Consider the following 20849-nt stretch of genomic DNA (forward strand, 5'->3'; position numbering starts at 1 on the left):
ATTGTGGAGATGATATAGAAAACAATAGCTGCTCCTAAAGGTGTCATAGGGCAGATTGTCCTTGCTTTGCATAGCACTGTGTTATTGGAAACATGTGCCTATTAGAATCATGTCCATTCTTTATATGCTTCTCTGGTGACTAAGATTTAATCTCAGTTTAGGTTAGTTCATAAGTTTGAGTTAACATGGCACCATTTAAAGCAAGAACTGCTTGTATTTAGTCTGCTAGGTAAAACTGAATCTTTGTTGGACAGTGGTAAGAAATATATTGAATAACTTGTATAGGGCTGAATTTTAGAGAGCTTTAAAAGCTAGTAAGAGCGGAGGCACCTGGGTGTTGGTTGGTTAAGTGTCTGACTCTTGACTCAGGTTGATCTCAGGGTTGTGAGATTGAGCCTCACATTGGGCTCTGAGTGTGAAGCCTGTTTAAGATGCTCTCTCCCTTTCCCAACCACCCCCCTTCTCTCTCTCTGTCTCTCTCTCTCTTAAAAAACAAAACAAAACAAAACAAAAACAGCTGGTAACAGGACGTTAGTCTTGGCATGCCAGGATTTAAAGGTATCCTCGTGACTGCTTTGTTGTTGTTGGAATGATTTCTCTCTGGTACTGGTGAAATTAGAGATGGGGAGTGGGAGGTTGTTTTAGTATCTTACGGCATTTACCCATAATTATAAATCACATATTAAAGGCTAGTTAAATTTGAGTTCATTCATTTGGCAATTTAGCACAGTTTTATTGAGTATTTATTAAGATAGTGGTTAAGAGCATAAGTATTAGAAACAGCCTGCAAAGATCCAAATCCTCCCTCTGCTGAGTGACTTTGGTCAAACAAGTTACTTAATAGGTTTGTTGAAAGGATTGAATGAGTTGATATTTGCAAAGTGCTTAGCGTGTCATTTGTATAGTGAGCACTAGATAAATGTGAGTTTCTGCTAGTTATCTTAGTAATAGGTGCTAGAAATACTTAGGTAAATAGAAAATGTGTCCCTGTTCTGTAGTTGAAGAGACATTTGTAAACAAAGCCATGTGGTTAGTAATAGACACCTTTTATTGTGTGCCAGGTACTACACGCTGCATTATATATCAGTTTTTTTCATTTAGTACAACTTTGTTACTTGTTCCTGTTTTACAGGTGAAGAAGTTGAAGCCTTAGAAGGATTGTCTTACTTAGAGTCATATAGTTGTTAGTATCAGAATCTATAGTGAACCCATGCAGTCTGATTCCAGATCCTTAACTCTTAATTTCTAGTTCATGGTATCATGCTACCATAAAGATATACATAAGATGAAATGAGAATGAACAGGAAGGCATCTGTCTAGGGATGTTAGGGGAATCTTCACAGAAGAGATGTTGAGGGAATGAGTAAGAATTTACCGTTGGGCAAGAGGTGGAAGGCATTTCAAAAAGAGGAGTTTGGGTATGAGAAAGCTTATTGAACCCTTGGAGCTATGTGCAACTTGTTTGGCTGGAGTTCAAGTAAGAGATGAGATTGAAATGGAAGTATGGACCAGATCACACAGGTCCCATGGTTCATGTTAAGAAGTTTGTACTTTATTTTTTAGTTATAGCAGTTCTTTCAAGTAGTAAAATAACTCTTGAGGAACTACTGAAGACTTTTAAAAAGAGTGATGTGGTTGTATTTGTGTTTAGAAACTCAACTTTGGTGATACAGTGAACAGTAGATTGAAGAAAACCTGAACAGGGACATCAAGTCCAGTGATTAGAGTAGTCAGAATGAAATGTGACTAGGACCCAAATGAAAGAGGAGGAGATACAGTAGGTCAAGATTTTGAGGAAGATTTAGGATAGAATGAGAAAGATATGGTGTTGGGAGTTGAGATTGAAATAGAAGGCAGAACCAGATAAGTCTCCCAGTGTCCTTCTATTTTGAGTAGGTGATGATACTAAACGTGGCAAGAGGAGCTTTTTTGATAGAAGAGACCTTGCTTACATAAATTGGGAACTTGTGTGAAATCTAAAATGGAAAACTTCTGTAAACTATTGTATATACATGGATATGCAGGTCAGGAGGGTTTGGGGATAGGAGATATGCTGGGTTATCAGCACATAGGTGATAGATGAAACTACATATGTAGTAGCTGAAGTTGTTATCATAGATAACATATAACAATAAATATTACTGAGTACAGGTTACTGTCTGCTGAGTGTTAGAGATACAACAGTGAGCAAAAAAAAATTAGGAGCTTACAGTTGAGTTGAGGTGGGGCTATGTTAAAGTAAATGATACACCATGTGGCAGTGTTAGGGCGAAAAAGCAGGGGAGGGAGAGAGAATTTGGATGGATTTGTGCAGTTTTAAATTGTTGGGGTAGGGACTGTCTGACATTTAAGAGAAACCTGAAGGAGATAAGAGAATGAACCTTGTGAGTATCATCAGGGGGAACAATATTGCAGACAGGGGAGCAGAAATGTAAAGGTCCTGAATTGGGGTTTGTACTTGGCACACAGTCAAGGAAACACAAAGAAGGCCAGTGTGGTTAGAGCTGAGTAAGTGCAAGGTAGAAGAGAAATTAGGTGATGAGAGGACAGAAAGGTTCTGGGAGCTGGGAGATCAGATATGATAGGGTTTTCTAGGTCATCATAAGGCTTTTACTCTGATTGCGATAGCAACCTTGGAGGATTTTGAGTAGAAGGACTTAAGTTGGAACAGGATTACTCTGGCTTCTGTATAGGTTGAGGGGGAAATACAAAAACCAGGAGAACTTAGGAGGCTATTAGAATTATCCAAGTAAGAGATACAGTGGTTTAGGACATAGTGGTAGTGGTAGAATTGGAATTCTGATTATGTTTCGAAGGTGGTAGACCATTAGGATATGCTGGTGGATTGGCTGTGAAAACAAGGAATTAAGGATGATGCCAGAACACAGTTGGAGGAGGGAGTTGCTTTTTTCTCCAAGATATAGAAGAATATGGGAGGAGCAGGTTTGAGGAAAAATAAAGATCAGGAGTTTGATTTTGAATACATTAACCTTGAGATTCCTATAAAGCATTCAGGAAAGGAAATGTCAAGTAGATAGTGGGTTATATGTGTCTGGAGTTCAAAGCGTAGGTCTGGGTTGAAATTTTAGATCTGGAACTTGTCAGTAAGTTGGTGGTACTAAAAGGAAGGAGACTAGATGAGGTCACCAAAGGAAAGGACAGAACTCTGAGGAGTTCTGTGAAGTACTTCAAGTTTTAGAGATTAGAGAAATGAGGAAAAATGGCCGGTGAAGAGGAAAAAACTTGGAAATACTGGTTTCTTACAAGCTAAGTGAAAAAAAAAAATACTTCAAGAAAGAAGGAATGGAAAAATTTGCAGATAGGTCAAGTAAATTGAGGACTGAAAATTGACCATCAGATTTAGTAACATGAAGGTGAACTTGAGAAGCAGTTTCCATAATGAGTGAAGGGGAAGATGAAAATATAATTGGAGCTGGTTCAAGAAGGAATAGAAGAAGAGAAATTGGTTATAGAAGTAATATGGGGCTATTCTTCTGAAGTAGTTTGCAATGAAGAGGAACAGAGTGAATAGTTGGGTGAAGATGTGAGGACAAAAGAAAATATCCTTTTTTTAAAATATGGGAGAAATAACAGTTGTTTATATGCTGATAGGAATGATCTAGTGGAGAGAAACCTGATGATGGAAAAGAGGGAAGGGAAATTGTCCAGTGTGCAAGTGGAGGCCCTGACTTTAGAGGAAGAGGGAGACAATGTAGCTATATATACTATACTATTAAGGAAGACAGGCTTTGGGCACAGAGGGTAGACATATAGATGTGGCTTTGGAAAGCGGTAGAAGTTCTCTTTTGATTGTTTCTTACTTTTCTAGTATAGTAGGAAGTAAAGGCATTGGTTGAAAATGAAGATGGGCTAAGAGGTGTTGGAGCCTTGAGGAGATAGGAGAAAGTATGAAATAATTTTTAAGGAGAGTGGGAGAGTGAATGGAGTTAGAGAAGCATCAAGGGTCCATTTGAAAGGTTAGTAGTTAAGAATTATAAATGGAGAATAGTCAGTGTGATTCTATGTTTTTCTTCTAACCGTATTCAGGTATTGGATTATGTGGAGACATGAGTTCAACCAGTTAGGATTTTGTTGTTGCATTGGGAGAAAAGTAGGGAAATTAAGGATATGTGCAAAGACGAGGTACAAAAAAGATCTTAGGATCTAAACTGAATGAGAAAGGAGGGCCATATGGAGAGTGAAAAACTGGTAGGATCACTGGATTATAGGTCTTATGGAAAGAAAGGATAATAGGGCTGAAGATAAAATCCTGAGCTTTATCAATATGTAGTGGGAAAGCAAAGAAGATATCTAAGTGTAGATGAACAAAAAAGACATAGGTGAAGAAAAAGACAGGAAGTAGTGTGTAATCACATCTATAATTCTTAGATCCAGAATCCTGAAAACTTAACAAAAAGTTACTGTTAAAGTATAAATAACATAAAATTTACCATCTTAACTATTTTTAAGAATACAGTTCAGTGACATGAAGGATGTGTATACATTGTTGTGCAACCATCACCACCATCCATCTCTAGAATTTTTTTTGTCTTTCCAAACTGAAACTCTGTACCCCTTATACCATAATTTCCCTTTTCTCCTTTCCCTAACCCTTGGCAATCACTAATCTAATTTTGTCTTTGAATTTAGCTGCTATAGGTAGGCCTCAGTGGAATAAAAAAATATTTGCCTTTTTGTGTCTGGCTTTTACTTTATTAGCATAACTTCTTTAAGGTTCATTCAGGTTCATTTAGAATTCCCTTACCAGAATTTTTATTTTTTAAAAATTGTATTTATTTATTCATGAGAGACACAAAGAGAGAGAGGCAGGGACATAGGCAGAGGGAGAAGCAGGCTCCATGCAGGGAGCCCGATGCGGGACTCAATCCCGGGACCCCAGGATCATGTCCTGGACTGAAGGCAGGCGCTAAACTGCTGAGCCACCCAGGCATCCACCCTTACCAGAATTTATATGTATATTTATCATTAGGTATATATGTCTTTACCATGAAAGTTTATCCATTCATCCAGTGGACACTTGAGTTGCTTTTACCTTTTGGCTGTTGTGAATAATGCTGCTGTGAATGTGGGTGGACAAATACCTGTCTGAGTCTCTTTTTTCAGTTCTTTTATACATTGCTGGTTCATATGGAAATTGTTTAATTTTTTGAGGAACAGCCAAACTGATTTCCACAGTGCCTATGCACCATTTTATATTTTCACCAGCACTGTTCAAGAATTCCAATTTTTGCACATCCTCTCCAATGCTTGTTATTCTCTGTCCAGTATCCATCCTACTAGGTGTGAAGTGGTGTATCTCATTGTGATTTGCATTTGCATTTCCCTAATGATTAATGATTTCTTTTCATGTGCTTACCAGCCATCTGTTTATCTTCTTTGGAGATTGAAAAAAAAAAATATAACTCGTTTTACAGTAAGATCTCACTTACCTAAACAGAATTGTTGGCAAAACATGGTTTGAACTGATATGAGACTATACATATTCGTTACTTATTCCATTTAATATGGATATTCATATGCTTTCCTAAAGAAATATTAGTGTGTCTGATTATGGAGTGTTGCCCAAAATCCTGTCAGGGTTGTTGATTTCAGATATGTAATACTTCACTAACATCAGAAAAATTCAAGATTCTGAAGCACATTCTATTTGAAGGGTTTTGGATAAGAGTCTGTGACTTTGTAGCTTCACTTCCTTGGAAAACTAAGTTCCAGTTCCAAAAAACATGCACACAAACTTTTGGAATTCAGAACATTAATTAATTGAGGACAGTGAGTACTTCATATCTCACCCCTCCCATTTTGTTCTTTTCTGTCTTTATTCTTCACTGTTGATTTTCCTTCCCTGAAGTATTTCCCCTCTTAACTTCTCTGAGCCTCCCCCCCCCCCCCCCACCTATGAGGTGGGCATATTGTTTTCTACTTTGAGGAACCGACTGTGGCATTTAAATGAGATAACAATATAAGGCATAGAGTCTGCCACAGTATTGGCTTCATAAGTGCTGATTCTCTTTATTCTTTAAGTTCATGCTGCCTCTATTTTGGAGTGTATGAACTCATTCTTACATATCTCTTTCATCATGCAACTTCTAATCCCTAATGAACAGAATTATTTTTTATTACACTGTTTCTATAGGAAAATGTTCAAATACCAGAAAGACCTCTCCTTTCCCTACACTACACATTCTCATACTAATAATAAGGGTACATTCCTCCTCTCCACTCCCACTTCAAAATGCCAAATCCCCGTAGGGAATGGAAAGGGAAGATCAAGGTGGAGTTGTCCAGTGGAGGCATGAGGAAAGGAGCAGAACTGTATCCTTATCACTTCTAGATCAGTTGTAGTTTTCATGTTTGTACCAGATCTGGAATTGGAGAGTACTGTCAGAGTTGCTTCTGTATATTGGAAATTGGAATTAGGTGAGTCATTTGTGGATGTGGAGTTTTTGAAGAAGAGTAATAATCTTTTCTCATAAACTGCTAGTAATAACAGTTTTATTATCTAGAATAGGTTATTTAAAGTTATCTTTTGGGTTAGTCCAATTACTAGTGCATTTAGTTCCCCACCCCTTACTTAGATTGAAAGATCCATTCTGACCTGGAATATATGTCATCTTTTCAAGATGTTGGCATATTCAAATGAAAAGGTGGCACAAAGTGGCAGAATTCTAGTTAAAAGTTTAAAAAAATAATTTATTAAAAAATATTTTATGTGTTTATTTGAGAGAGCCTAAGCAAGAGAGAGAGAGAGAGCCACGAGCAAGGAGAGGGGCAAAGGGATAGGGAAAAACAGACTCCCTACTGAGCATGGAACCCCAGCGTTGGATTCTGGGCTGGATCTCAGAACTCTGGAATCATGACCTGAGCCAAAGGCAGACAGACACTCAACTGACTGAGCCACCCAGTCCCTGCTGTGTTCTTGATTCTATTAGATAGCTGCTGCTTTAGAAAGCTGCATGTTTACTGAGAGTATTTTGGCTGAAATTTAAAAATAAAACCTAGCAGAATTGACCTTGTCATTCAGATTTGAGTTTGATTTTGGCAAGGACTGGGTTAATGAGTGGTTTGGATGCAGCTGTTGCTTCCTTACTGCAGTGAGTCTTTGTTAAGGTGTAAACCTTAGTAAACGGAAACACACAGGCTCTTGAGGCTTTCATAAGGGAGTTGGAGATGGTGGTGGAGGCCAGAAGTGGATGAGTGCATGTGCCAGCCATTTCACGGTGCAAACAGGTGAGGATAGGTAAAGGCAGTGGGGAAGTCTTCTGTGAGTCTAGTTTTAAACAGACCGTCTTAGTTGCGGTGATGTGTAAACAGTTATACTGGAACTGGATATCCACGTTTACATCGTGCATCCGCCTGGAGGAGCGCCGGGCAGCTGAGGGGAAGGCTCTCAAACAACAGGCAGTACCTCAGCAGGTGCATATTTTCAACTCCTCTGCTTTCTGTTTGATCGTTGGCTCAGGAAGTTGTTTTCTGATATTTGGTTATTCTGATACCTCCTATACTCGTGTTGTTTTGAGTTGTGAAGATAGGTTAAAAGATGCTACTTTATGAATTAGAATACTTGCTTCTGGAATGTAGTTTAAAGAACATTGTTTTTAAAACCTTTTTACAAATTTTTATTTTGGTTTTGAGACATGAAAAAATATTATTTTAACCCTGTCTTGCGTATGTTTGTTTTTAATGATTTTTGCACTTGGAAGAACCCCCAGTACTCCTTGGTGTCCTAACATAATTGATCCAACTAATAGATGTTTATATTTTGTTTTGAAATGTCTAAGGAAGAGGTTGAGGTTTCACCTAGCTGTATTCCAGCATGAAACCTGAGATAAGTCCCTTGGCCTTTTTATAAAAGATAATGGTTAGAAAGGCCAGAGAGAGTTCTCAAATTAGTTGTTGTGAAGAGGTTTCTTCCTTCCTTAAATGAATTTACTAAAACTGAATAAAAATATCTGATCTTTTTTGTTTTGTTAGAAAGTGTGTAGGGGTTTGTGGGGGTGTGTCTGTCTCTCTATGGGCTCCAACAAGAGACTTTTAATAAATCTGTCTGATTTTTAAAGCATAAAGTTGAAGAATAATGTTAGTTATCCTTTTGTTGAGGAGTTATTAATACTTTGATTAGACTAAATTCTAACTTAAGTCAATTTTAATGTTAAGCCTTCAAAAAAAGAAGAATTTATTTATTTTAGAATGAGCAGAGGAGGCAGAGGGGGGGAGGAAGAGGGACAAGCAGATTCTGAGCTAAGCATGGAGCCCTAGGTGAGGCTTAGTCCTACGACTGGAGATCATGACCTGAGCTGAAACCAAGAGTGGACACTTAACTGACTGAGCCACCCAGGCGCCCTAATGTTAAGTCTTAAATGAATATTTATAGAGTGTCCATGATAAATATTATGTACATAATATATATGTATGTATGTGTCTATGTATGAATCTCTTCCTGTATTGGTTGTAGAGCACATCAAATTGCTCTTGAATTTGAAGTTTTAAAACCTGATCTTTGTAGTCCTCAGCAGTGGCTTATATTTAAATTGCTGGTGTGGAAGTCATAAAGGCTTTACAAATTACTCTTTTTTTTAGATAATGTAGTTCAGGTTTTTGCAGAGATGGAGGCATAGAGATTGTTTTCATTATAAACAGAAGATAGATAAAAGGGATAATGATATGTGTATAACAGTTTTTTTTTTTTTTGGTTGGTTAAATCTATGAATAACTACTGATGAAGGGAATTTTAGGGGCAGTGTAAAATGAAGACTCTTTTGATACTTTTTTGTCATATTCTTTTAATATAATCTACTTTTCCAAACCAGAAAGTCACTCTATTCTCCCTGCTCACATGTTTAGTGGGTTGTTGCTGTAATCAGGTGAGGCACTTGTGTAGTGACACTGGCAAGTATTCAGAGTTCCTTCTCCCTCCTTGTTAAAAGTTATTCTTTGTCTTATATCCCCAAATGTCAGCAGCTTCTCTTTAATAACTAAGTCATTAAGGGAGTGAATTTAATTGTGGAAAATATTCGCAGTCTTATTAAATGTGGAAAATACAATGACACCAATTGCATTTGGTTTTCAAAGATTAGCATTTTTGTTGTCCATTTGAATACCCTGTTTACAAAAAATAATACAGCTTATTTCAAAACTTGTTAGCTTATTCCTCGCTTTTTTTGTTCTTCTGTGGAACTCTGAGAAGACAACATCTAATTTCAGCTTTTTCATTATATCAATCTCAGTAGATTTAATTTAGCTAACTTTTGTGATGTATTTTTTGACTGCACAGAAAGTTGGAGTGACTGGTCCCCCTGATCCACAAGTCCGCTGTCCCTCTGTCATTGAGTTTGGGAAGTATGAAATTCACACCTGGTACTCCTCCCCATATCCTCAAGAATATTCAAGGTATGTTTTGAGAGACCCTTTACCTTTTGTTTGTAGTTTCTTAGAACTCCCAACACTAGATCTTGGGGACATTTTAGTCCGCTTATCTTTATACATTTGAGGAAACTGGTGGATTTTAAACATCCATAGTAGCAGCATATTCTGGTAGCCACTTAATCCCAGTTGGCTTTAGATTTTTCTTTTCTGTAACCTGTCCAAAAGCTATTATTTAAAATTGGGAACCTGACACATGGTCAGAACAAGAAGAGGAACATATTTCTTTAAGAGAAATTTGCCTTCATACTTCATGCTACTTAAGTACAAGTAAACTTTCATTGAGTAGACTTTTATCTAAAATTTTATAATTTAATGAACTTAGTGAATGTTTTTGCAGGAATAATTGGACAAATGGTATGTAGTAATACTACATGTAAATAGCTTGGATTTCCAGACATTAAAAGTAACCAGTCACCAGCTTTTTGGAATGAGGCAATATGTTTAGTGAAGCCAGATAGGTTTCATGACTCCGTTCTCCGTTCTGACATTTATAAGCTGTATAACCTTAGAAGTTGCCCAGCTAGCCTATACCTCAGTTTCTTCATCTGCAAAATGGGGTAAAACTAGTACTTACCTCATAGAGTTTGTTGTGATCATTAAAATGAGTTAAAACCTGTAAATCTCACCTTGACCCAAGGGTAGAGAGGAAATTGATGTAGAGATGGATTTAGAGAGCCAGCATCAGCACTTGCTTTTCAAGAGATTGATGAGAGTGGAACCACGAGGCTGTTGCTTATTAAGATATGAAAAGGCTTCTTTAGAAATGTGTTTTTTATTCTGGTAAGATTGTCAGTATCTGATCTCTTCGGTTTGATGGAATTGGTTTTCAATTTATTCTTAATAAACATTGCCTACAGAAAAATAAATAATAAATAGGAATCATAGTAGAAAGCAGCAATGGGATAGGAACTATAAAATTTACCAACTTTCTTAAGTAAAATTTTAGACATTTTTCTGGTACATTGCCTTATCTGTTGTGGAGTATTCCCTGAATTTTCCATCAAAAAATATTCTATAGGATAATAGATTCTTTAGTAATTGTGATTTTTTTCTCTATTTGTAATTCTTTTAGTTACATTTATATATATATATAATTTTAAGTGAGTTTAGGCTTGTTCTATTAAACTTGAGTTGGCTAAAATGTTTAGAGATCTTATGTTTTCCAAATAAAAATCCTGTGTCCTTACTTGGTTAATAACTACTTATTATTTTATGCTGAATTATTTCTAAGTTATTTCTTATTACTAAAGGTTTTGAACACTTTTTTAAAAATTCAAAATCCCAAAGCATGCAAGAACAGAACAATTGCAGCAAATAAGAAAGAAGAAAGATCCCAAAAGGAAAATCTTTGGGAAGTGGGATTATGCATTATTTCCCATAATACCCAGATATTTGTGTGCATTGTATATTAAGTAATCTTGCATCCCTGACTTAAGAAACAAATCAAAATGAAACAACAATGAAGTCAGTAATGCTGCTTCATTTGGAGCAGTATGATTAAGTCTTAGACATTGAATTGTATAAACCAGAGTTTTAACCCTAAGTTTCTGTAATAGGCCATATGATGTTCATATCTGGCAGACAGTTTCATAGAGAACCCCCTAAAACATGGCATAGATGGGCTAAAGGCAAGAGTAACTGTGATGGTGGGAAATCCTTTACTCCTGAGCAGTTTAGCATTATTAACCTTTTTGCAAGGAAATCATACTGATATCCTAAAGAATGGGTTCTATGTAATTGAGTAGCTTGGGAAATTTCCTCTTCCTTTTGATCTTGTTCCTGACTTGATTTGATGCATAGATTATATACTACAGCCCCAGTTACAGAAGACCAGCATCCTTAAGGTCTTTGGGTGACCATTAAATGATGAAAAAAATGAATGAAAGGAGAATAAAACTATTAATCATAAATTAATAGTAGCTTTAGTTACCATCATTAAGCTGGTACTAGACTAAACATCTCTGGAATAATTTTGTGTGAGGTAGATAGTAATATCTTCATCTTCCAGACCAGAGCCCAGCAAACATATTCAAGACCACACAGTTTATAAGTTGCAGGACCGGATTTAATCTCACTTTTCTCTTAATCACATAGCCATAACTTTTAATCACTGAGCTTGCCCTACTCCATATAGCATCTGTATCTAGATTGATCTCACATGGCTTTTACCATAATCTTTAATTTAAGTAATATTTGATAGAATTTTTTGTTGTATTAAAATTTTACCAAAAATGGACTTATTATAATAAGGCTACACAAATTGCTGCTACCTGGGGCAATGTTTAGAAGCCAAAAGGATACTGTAAGAGTTCCTGGGAAGAATATTTGCATCATCCTTCAAGTAAGGGAAGCAATGTAGCTGCAGCCCAGTTAAGAGTGTCAGCATAGTGGCTGGCTCTAGAATAAACTTTAGGTATGGAAGCTACACCCCATGATGCAGCTAATCAAAGTGACCTTTCACCTATTGGATAGTCAAGGCCTAGATGCTATCAGGAAGACAATGACAAAAAGTAGTACCCAACAGTATCCTTTATGGCTAAGAGTATTCATACTCTTCTATAATCACATCATGTGATTTGATGTTCTTTCTGGTTGATACATTTTTTCAATGAAAGAACTTTAGCCATATATACTGTTACTAAAACATTTTGTTTTCCAGGAGTTTTATCAGATGATTCCCTTTACACTAACAGTGTTATCCCAGTGGGCTTGGTTATAATAAAGTAAGAGCCTTTATTTTAAAATGTTTTCAGCAAGAACTAAATTGGAATCAAGTAGATTATGATGCTTGCTTTTACTTTATTTTTCAGATACTAAAATTTGCTGAAGTTTTTTTTTTAATCAAGAAAATGTCATGCATCTTGCTATTTATTCCAAGGGAATAGCATGAATTTATGATTTACCAGATAAGACTTGGCAGTAATTTTTTTTATAGATTTCATTCCTCCTAGGTTTTCTTGAACAACTTGCTTACTGTGAGAGCTTTAAAAATTAGGCCTTCTTTCATAGACCTTAGAAAATAAGTTGTACTTTATTTTCATGTCTCTGTACCAAGACCTAAAAGTTGAATTGGATGCTTTTAAATTTGGCATTTATCTTTAGCATAATCTGGAAAGTGTAGTGTTCTGTCACTCTTCCCTCCCTTCCTTTTTCCCCAGGATTTTATGTTTCTCCAATTCACATTGTAGGGAATATTTAGTTGTAATATTTAGTTTTCAGAGTGAAACTGTATGCACAGATTCTTCTGTATCTTCATGTGGCAACAAGTTAAAATTGCTCATTGAGAATTTAGCACTGGTAAATAAAAGTAAGTGGTAGAGTAGTTGGAAGAAGGAGGATGCCATTAGTTACACAGGGAGAACCTCCTTCTGCCTTCCTTTTAAGAAGAAATTATTCAAAATCTACATATTGAGGAAAATAGTGTGGCAGTTGTGGGTCAGCTCTGAGACTCAGTTTGTATAGCTAGTGCCCATATTAGATGAAGTTTATAGTTGTGGCCATTTTGTTTTGAGACTTTTTTTAGTTCTGGTGGTAAAGAAGAAGAAAACTCTCTGTCTTATTGCCATTCCTTCTCTAAGTTGTGGGGTTTGAGGCAGCATGCAAAGGAAATAAGCATGGTCAGCCAGGAAACCTTTCTTTTCTATGCTCTTGGCTCCAGTTTTTTTACTTCAGTTTGTAATGTCAGTTATTATTTGTTATTCTCACTACTTTATTCTGGAATGACTTTTGTACTAATGATATAATATCAGGTTATATTGGTTTGTCTAATATGAGAGATTTTGGAAACTAGTATTAGGTATTGTAAATACTTAGAAATACTGTACCTCACCAGTTCCCTGGAAGCATTTAGTGTGCTGTGAACAACAGTTTTAGAAGTAAGCTGTGAGACTGTTTTGGAAGAGTAAATGCACATTGTAAATCTCCAAGGTAGAAGGAAAAAAATCACATACCTTTTCCCACCCTTGTTTGAGTGTGAAACACTAACTGCATACAGGGCTAGTGCTCCATAAGTCTACCTTGACAAAGGCCTTTGTTGAATGTTAGATGTTTTCAGATAAGGTATAATTATGTTTTAAAAGTGGCTTCCAAAGTAGTACTTGAAAAAATAGTGTGGTCTTCACACTTTAGGAAATTAGAGATTTTTCTGTGTTAATCTATTTTTTTCTTTAATTCTGATGTAATAGTTTTAAAGCATAGCTATCCAAACTGGTACAACTAAATTTAATGAGGTTTATTAAAATTTCCTTTAGCTTATTACTTATGTATTACTTATTTATTTGAGAAAAAATGCAGTTATTTGTTTAGATTATAGTTCTTGTCATCATATCTAGTATTTTTCTATATACAGTTTTTAGTGATGGTATCAGATCTCAGATTAGCAAGGCATGACCAGTTGTGGACACAGTTCAGGATACAGGGAAGTTTTTGTGCTGAGGATAAATGAGGTGTGTATTTTATATTAGAAGAGCCACGTGGTCTTCTGGATGAGACTGCAATAGGTGTAAAAGCCACTGGCTTTTAATTTAGACTCTTACTTCCATTACTTTATGAATTCATCCAGTAACTTTATTGCCTAGCTCCTCATAAAAGGGACATCGTAAAGATGTCATATTAAATTACTGCTAAAATACTACTATTGTATAAATATAAATTAATAACAACATCTGAAAGAATAATTTGAACTTTTATTTCACTTGTTGGCTTTTAAGCTTCAGGGTTTAATGTGATATTTAACCAGAGGGAAAGCCAGAATTTCAGGGGTAGAGGGAAGGAGGTAGTGTAGTATGTCCAAACCTGAAAAGACATATTATTACAGTTTTATACTTAAAAAGATATATAAAATCTGCTTTTATAATACCCATTTTATATCCATATTTCTCAGCACTCTATACCTAGTGCACCTAGCACAGGGCCTGACACACAGTAGTAGCACAGTTGACCCTTGAACAACACCATGGTGAGGGGCACCAACTCCACACAGTCAGAAATCCATGTATAACTTTTGACTTCCCAAAAACTTAACTAATAATCTGCTGTTGACCACAAGCCTTACCAATAGCATAAACAGTCAAGTGACACATGCTTTTTATTACATGTACTATATATTATATTCTTAGAATAAAGTAAGCTAGAGAGAAGAAAATATTATTAACAAAATCTTAAAGAAGAGAAAATATATTTACATTACTGTATTTACCAAGAAAAATCCACATATAAGCGGACCCATGCTGTCCAAAGCCATGTTGTTCCAAAAAAAATGGATGAATGATCAAATAAAGGAAGAAAGAATATATAGCTGAGAAAATCTTCTTCACTTATTGGTGTGTTCTGAAGGTAGGCTTTATTTTCTACTTTATTAGAGATTATCAAGGAGGGGAAAATATGCGATTTGCATTGTCTGCCAAGTGGGTAACTTTTTAAAAAGTCTGGGAAGCATTTAGTCTAATAGGAAGAGCACTGAATTGAGTATCTTTACTTTTCACTCTTGCCCTCCTTGTTAACTAGTTAGATGCCGCTAACCAAATTAGTTTTATCTTTAGTTTGTTTTCTCTTTCATTAATGGGGATAACAATACATTCTCTACCTTTTTATTCGAGTAGTAATGAGATTCAAAAAACGATAGTTGTGAAAGTTTGCAGTCTTATAAAAAGCCCTGTCTTTTTTTAATTATTTACAGGCTCCCTAAATTGTATCTTTGTGAATTCTGTCTAAAATATATGAAAAGTAGAACTATTCTCCAGCAGCACATGAAGAAATGTGGTTGGTTCCATCCTCCTGCCAATGAGATTTACAGAAAAAATAATATTTCTGTCTTTGAGGTAAAGTAGATGTTTTATAGTTATCTTCCTATCATTTCAAATGTAGTGCCATCTGAACTGCATCTAATTGTACTTGGAGTTTTTTTTGAAATGTTATTTTACTCACTATTGAGTCCCAGTAATTCAGCTGTATGAGAAGAAGAATTAGGCCAATCCAAATGGTACCAAGATCACACAAGCTTGATCTCAAAATAAATTATTCTGTTTCAGGATTCCATTTGATTATAAAAATGCCAACTGATTGGTTAATTGGTTATGTTTAGATGTGATAAAATTGTATGAAATGGTATTTAAATGAAAAAATTTCTCTTGCTTTACTTAAAGGAATATTTTGTAGAGGTATATTTAATAGCTGTAGTAAACCTTATTTTGTAAAGATATAAAAAAAATTTTTTTTCACTTTGTCATGATGATATGACTTTGTGTCTGGGAATATTGCATTTGCTGAGTTCCAACCTAGGAAACCTGCTTGGTGCCTCTGGCAATAGTTAATACTCCTGAAAATAGCTTTATTTGGGGGTAAATCTAATCGTGGCGGTCAGACTGTGTTGCTTCTAGCTGCTGGCAGAGATCAGACTATAGTTATATCTTGTTTTACTTAACATATGTATTTTAGAAGAGGTTGCTTTTAGATCTTTTGTTGGATTCCTTTTAAAAATGAATCACATCAGCTTGCCATCTAAGGGATTACTACAGCCAGTCTCGTTTATTTTATCTTTTTTTTTTTTTTTTTTGGTATTTTTTTTTATTTGAGTTCGATTTGCGCCAGTCCTGTTTAAAAGCAAAAAGTGCTGTTTTTAAAAGAGTCATCATTTCTTTGTCTAGCTATTCATACTTTGTCGAAGTACAGTATTTTATATGTTTAGTAGTCTTAAAACAGCAGGTGTTCTAATTCTACTGTTGAAAGGATAGCTTCCAGGTTCTGATTACTGACAGCTTCTCTGAGGCTGGACAATGTTACTCACAGGTATTTGTAAGTGATGTGTACTCTTGAACTAAAGAGCCACTTTTCCTGACCATTTTGTTCTATTATTTTCCTCTAGGTTGATGGGAATGTCAGTACCATTTATTGTCAGAACCTGTGTCTCTTGGCAAAGTTGTTTCTTGACCACAAAACGCTCTATTATGACGTGGAGCCATTTCTTTTTTATGTACTAACACAGAATGATGTCAAGGGCTGCCACCTTGTTGGCTACTTTTCTAAAGTAAGTATATTCAGTTTAAAATTTGTTTGAATTCACATGGAAATCTAAAACAATCTTTGTCACTTCCCCTGAGGAGAAACTACACTATCAGCACCTTCTAAGTACTATCTGGCTTTTTGGAAAGGAAAATAGAAGGAACATTCAGAATCATATCAAGTGCTAGAAGGTGCCTAATAACATTCAACAGACTCTACTCTCCTAGGAACATGAGCTGCCATTTATACTCTAGAGGAAAAGGTTTTAAATCACTTCTATTCCCAGGGTAATAATAGCCAGAACTTGTGAAATAAACAGTCATTACCTCTGTGAGCTGTTTCTCAGTTTAAATCTTCTCTTCCTAGTTTAAATTTGAAGAATTTAAATAAGAATAAGAAGCCATTTTAATTCAAGGATATTTTTCTCTCCTAATAATCTTCCATTCTCTTGGGGAGAACAAAAGGTGTTTTTTTGTAGTCAAACCACATAAAAGATGTACTTATACTTAAGTTAGCCTATGATAAAATCTAAGTGTATGAAACAGGTAAGTGGAAAGTACCAGCTTTCTGTTAGTTGGCTATTTCAGAAGTTAAATGTAATTTTATAGATACTGCCTGATTTTTAAAGGAACTGTACCCAACATTTTCAGATTATTTTTTGTGAAGTTAGGTACAACCAGTGGAGAGATGGGACTGCCCTGTGTATCACCAGAGCAGGAAATAAGAGAATCTTTGAAATGGTTGATGAATTTTCCCATTTCTGGAGTACCACACTGACTCATCATTTGTAGCTTTGCAGATTGATTGGGACTCAGATTCCTCTGTTCATCTTAGGCAATGACATACTGTTTTGGAGTTGCAGATGGTGTTAGATGGCATAATTTTATTTTATATTTTTATTCTCCTGGGATGGTTGCTTTGTGGGTAATGGCAATGACTTAACATTGTCCTAGCTCCTCCCAGTGGGGTATTTTTTTCTTGATGAGCTTGCTATTCTCAAAGGACCAGGGCTGTGGTTTTGACTGTTAGTCTTTGTTTCTTGATAATTAGCATTACTATTCAGTCTTATCCACATGTTGTTTTACAATTTTCTTTACCAGGAAAAGCACTGCCAACAGAAGTACAACGTTTCCTGTATAATGATTCTTCCCCAATACCAGCGTAAGGGCTATGGCAGGTTTCTCATCGATTTCAGTAAGGATTATATAATACAGTTTTTCATTATCTCTTCTTGTGGACCTTCTGTGATATCTGTATTTTTAGAGATTTACAGATGATTTATTGGTTGCTAGTATCTTTTGTCATACTGCAGTGTGGGACTTTAAAACCTAAAGTCATGAATTTTTTTTTTTCTTTTGATTGGACATGAAATATTTTAAAATAGCTTATACTGAATACTCACTTTTGTGTGACCTATTGCAAATACTTTTAATTATAAACTCTGAATTTACAGTGGAACTTAGTTTTATGATAATTCTGACAGTAATACTCAATACATTATATAACTACTTAAGTTAGTACAGTAGAGAAATACAGCGCTCGCCTTATTTTTTGTTACCCAATTACCTGAGAAAATGCGTACATCATTTTTTAGTTACGGGCTCTACCTAGTGGTTAAAATATGCAGTGCACCTTTAAAAAAACCCTAAAAGTAAATGGTGTAGGAAATAATTCAATCTGACTTAAAAATTAAAAGCTAACAGCTCTAAAAAAGTCAATGTAGATTTTGAATCTTGTTTTACATGTTGATAGTCTTGCTTAGAAAGTAAATATATGTTTACAATAAATTTTATATTGATTATAGAATAGCAAGTTTTGAGGAATATTTTTATATAGGCAGTCCTAAATATCAGATGATTATATCACCAGTGTTAAGGAGTTAATTCTCAGATGGACCAGTGCAGCTTATTCTAGTTGGCCTTAGACTGTACTCCTGAATATTTTATTGGAAATATGTGCCATTGATGATGATTTTGTACATTTTCTTGGCCTTTTTAGATTGGTAGTAGAGAGTGCAACTCAGATTGTTTCCTTTAATATCAATATATTGTTCTGAAATAGGACTCATGTTTGGATGTTATGCCATTAAATAGGAAAGTTAAGGGAAAATATTTTATTATACTAATTAGTTATACTTTTGAGATACACAAACAACAGTCTATGATTACAGTTTTTTTTTTCATTTGCTTTTCGTAACGTAATCTATTTTCCCATGTTACACTATTTACAGACTGCTTTTAGTAAAGCGTCCTTTGATAACAAAAAAACTGCATTTCTTCTGCCATCTCCATTGTCAGTGCTTTCTCTTAGTATTTATGCCTTTCTCTTCCTGTTCTTGAGAGTCCTGCTCTAAACAGGAGGACAAATCCCACCATACACTCACGGGGACATCCTCACGCTGACATCCTTGCTTACTAAGAATTAAGGTGAGGTAATTGTTAGGAGAGCTTTGGCTGAAGTGAGAAATGGTCATCTGATTCACTCGCAGAAGAACCACAATCTTAACAGATAGGATTACATAAAAATGAAGGCATTCTTTTGTATTGTTCAACAATTCAGGTGTAGCTGTTGCCATCTGGTGGTCCAAATAAAACATGCAAGGGAGGTTCCCCCCATAAAATAAAAAGGATTATTGCCTTAATCTTGTTAATGCAGCCTGTTAATATGAAGTCCTATGATTTTTTAACAATTTGAATGTTTTAACGTGATTTATAGTAAGTATAGATAGAGTAATAATAACCTAATGTTCAGTATGTACAAATTACGTCATCTTGTGGAAATATGTGTTGGAGTAATTTTTCAATTTTGTTCTTTTTCTTGAAGGAATATATCTTTGACATTATTATTGCCTATTTTGCTTAGATTGATTGTGAAGAGGGGATTGCTATTTTGGTGAATTAGCCTATTTTAGGCTCTCTGACATATTTGTGATTCGGGGGTTTCTTTAGGTTATTTGTTATCAAAGCGTGAAGGCCAAGCAGGGTCTCCAGAGAAACCATTATCCGATCTAGGTCGTCTTTCCTACATGGCTTATTGGAAAAGTGTAATATTGGAGTGCCTTTATCACCAAAATGACAAGCAAATCAGCATTAAGAAGTTAAGCAAGTTGACTGGAATCTGCCCTCAAGACATTACTTCCACACTCCACCACCTAAGAATGCTGGACTTCCGTAGTGACCAGTGAGTATCATACCCCTTGGCACACTCTCAAAAGATAATTATGTGGAAGTGTTTGGATCAGGCAGCCATATTATCAATAAAAAGGCATAAACTAATATAAGTGGTACATTTAGTGATCCTGAGAGACCATTTTTATTTCTGTGATATTTGATACTATTGACCATATTTTCTTTTTAACTGTTTTTTTCTAGTCTTCCTTCTAACTTTTGGACCTATGCTATTGAATCTTTTATTTTCTAATGTTGGGAGCTCCTTCACAATACAGGAAGTAAATAAAAACTCTAGAAATAACGTCTAATAGAATATACCCATGATTTTTTTCCATGTAAGTGATACAAAATAAAATATAGGACAGGGGAAGTTTAATTCCCCCTTATCTAGAGAGTATGGGAAAAGATCACAGAGAAAGGAAGGAGGCATTGGACTAGAAAGCTGGACAATAGAGATAGAGTACGAGAGAGTAGCAGAAATTCCAGAGATTGGAAGTGTGAGACAGTGAATGGTTCAAATGACTTCATCCATTGCTCTTGTTGACTGTGAAGTATCTGTCCAATTCCGTATTTCTTAGCTATCTCGTATAGTGACATATTTCTATATTTTATCCTCCCAAGCAGGCCATTTTTGAAGCATTTGTCATCATCTCCAGGGTTCTGTGGGGGTTATAGCTCCATATTCATTGTCAGGCACTCCTTGTACACACACCATTGATTGCTGTAAACTTTGCTTTGGTTCCAGATTTGTGATAATCCGCCGGGAAAAACTTATCCAGGATCACATGGCAAAGCTTCAGCTGAATTTGCGACCTGTGGATGTAGATCCAGAATGCTTGCGCTGGACTCCTGTCATTGTCTCCAATTCTGTTGTCTCGGAGGAGGAAGAGGAGGAGGCTGAGGAAGGAGAAAACGAAGAGCCGCAGTGCCAGGAAAGAGAATTAGAGACAAGTGTAAGGGCATGAGTAGTCTCTATTTTTGATGACGGAAGGCTCTATTTTTGACTTGTTCATGAGTATTTGTGAAACATGTTACAATATCTTAAACCAATACAGTCAGTTCACATTAGAATTTCATAGTTGATTTCAGTGATGGAGATTTCAGAAAGACTGGGTTTTGTTTACTTATTTGTGTATTTTTAAGCCGTGGATCATTAGGAGACCTTCAAATTTGTTATAATGTGTTACTTAGAACTAAGAATTTCTTACCAGAGTGCTGATAAATGGCTAAATTTTA

The 20849-nt window shown here is 35.6% G+C and overlaps 1 protein-coding gene across 5 annotated transcripts in view; it reads left to right on the forward strand.

Annotated features, from left to right (window-relative positions):
* KAT6A (lysine acetyltransferase 6A) overlaps positions 1-20849 on the forward strand; it is a 114055-nt gene that overhangs the window by 80945 nt on the left and 12261 nt on the right. For all 5 annotated transcript variants that reach the window (XM_038559942.1, XM_038559943.1, XM_038559944.1 and 2 more), the window contains 6 exons: positions 9293-9408; positions 15122-15263; positions 16307-16468; positions 17544-17637; positions 19392-19623; positions 20359-20566. In XM_038559942.1, coding sequence (XP_038415870.1) covers positions 9293-9408; positions 15122-15263; positions 16307-16468; positions 17544-17637; positions 19392-19623; positions 20359-20566 — 954 coding nt within the window. The remainder of the gene's footprint in view (positions 1-9292; positions 9409-15121; positions 15264-16306; positions 16469-17543; positions 17638-19391; positions 19624-20358; positions 20567-20849) is intronic.

The sequence above is a fragment of the Canis lupus genome, chromosome 16, assembly GCF_011100685.1.
Source record: "Canis lupus familiaris isolate Mischka breed German Shepherd chromosome 16, alternate assembly UU_Cfam_GSD_1.0, whole genome shotgun sequence".
Lineage (NCBI taxonomy): Eukaryota > Metazoa > Chordata > Mammalia > Carnivora > Canidae > Canis > Canis lupus.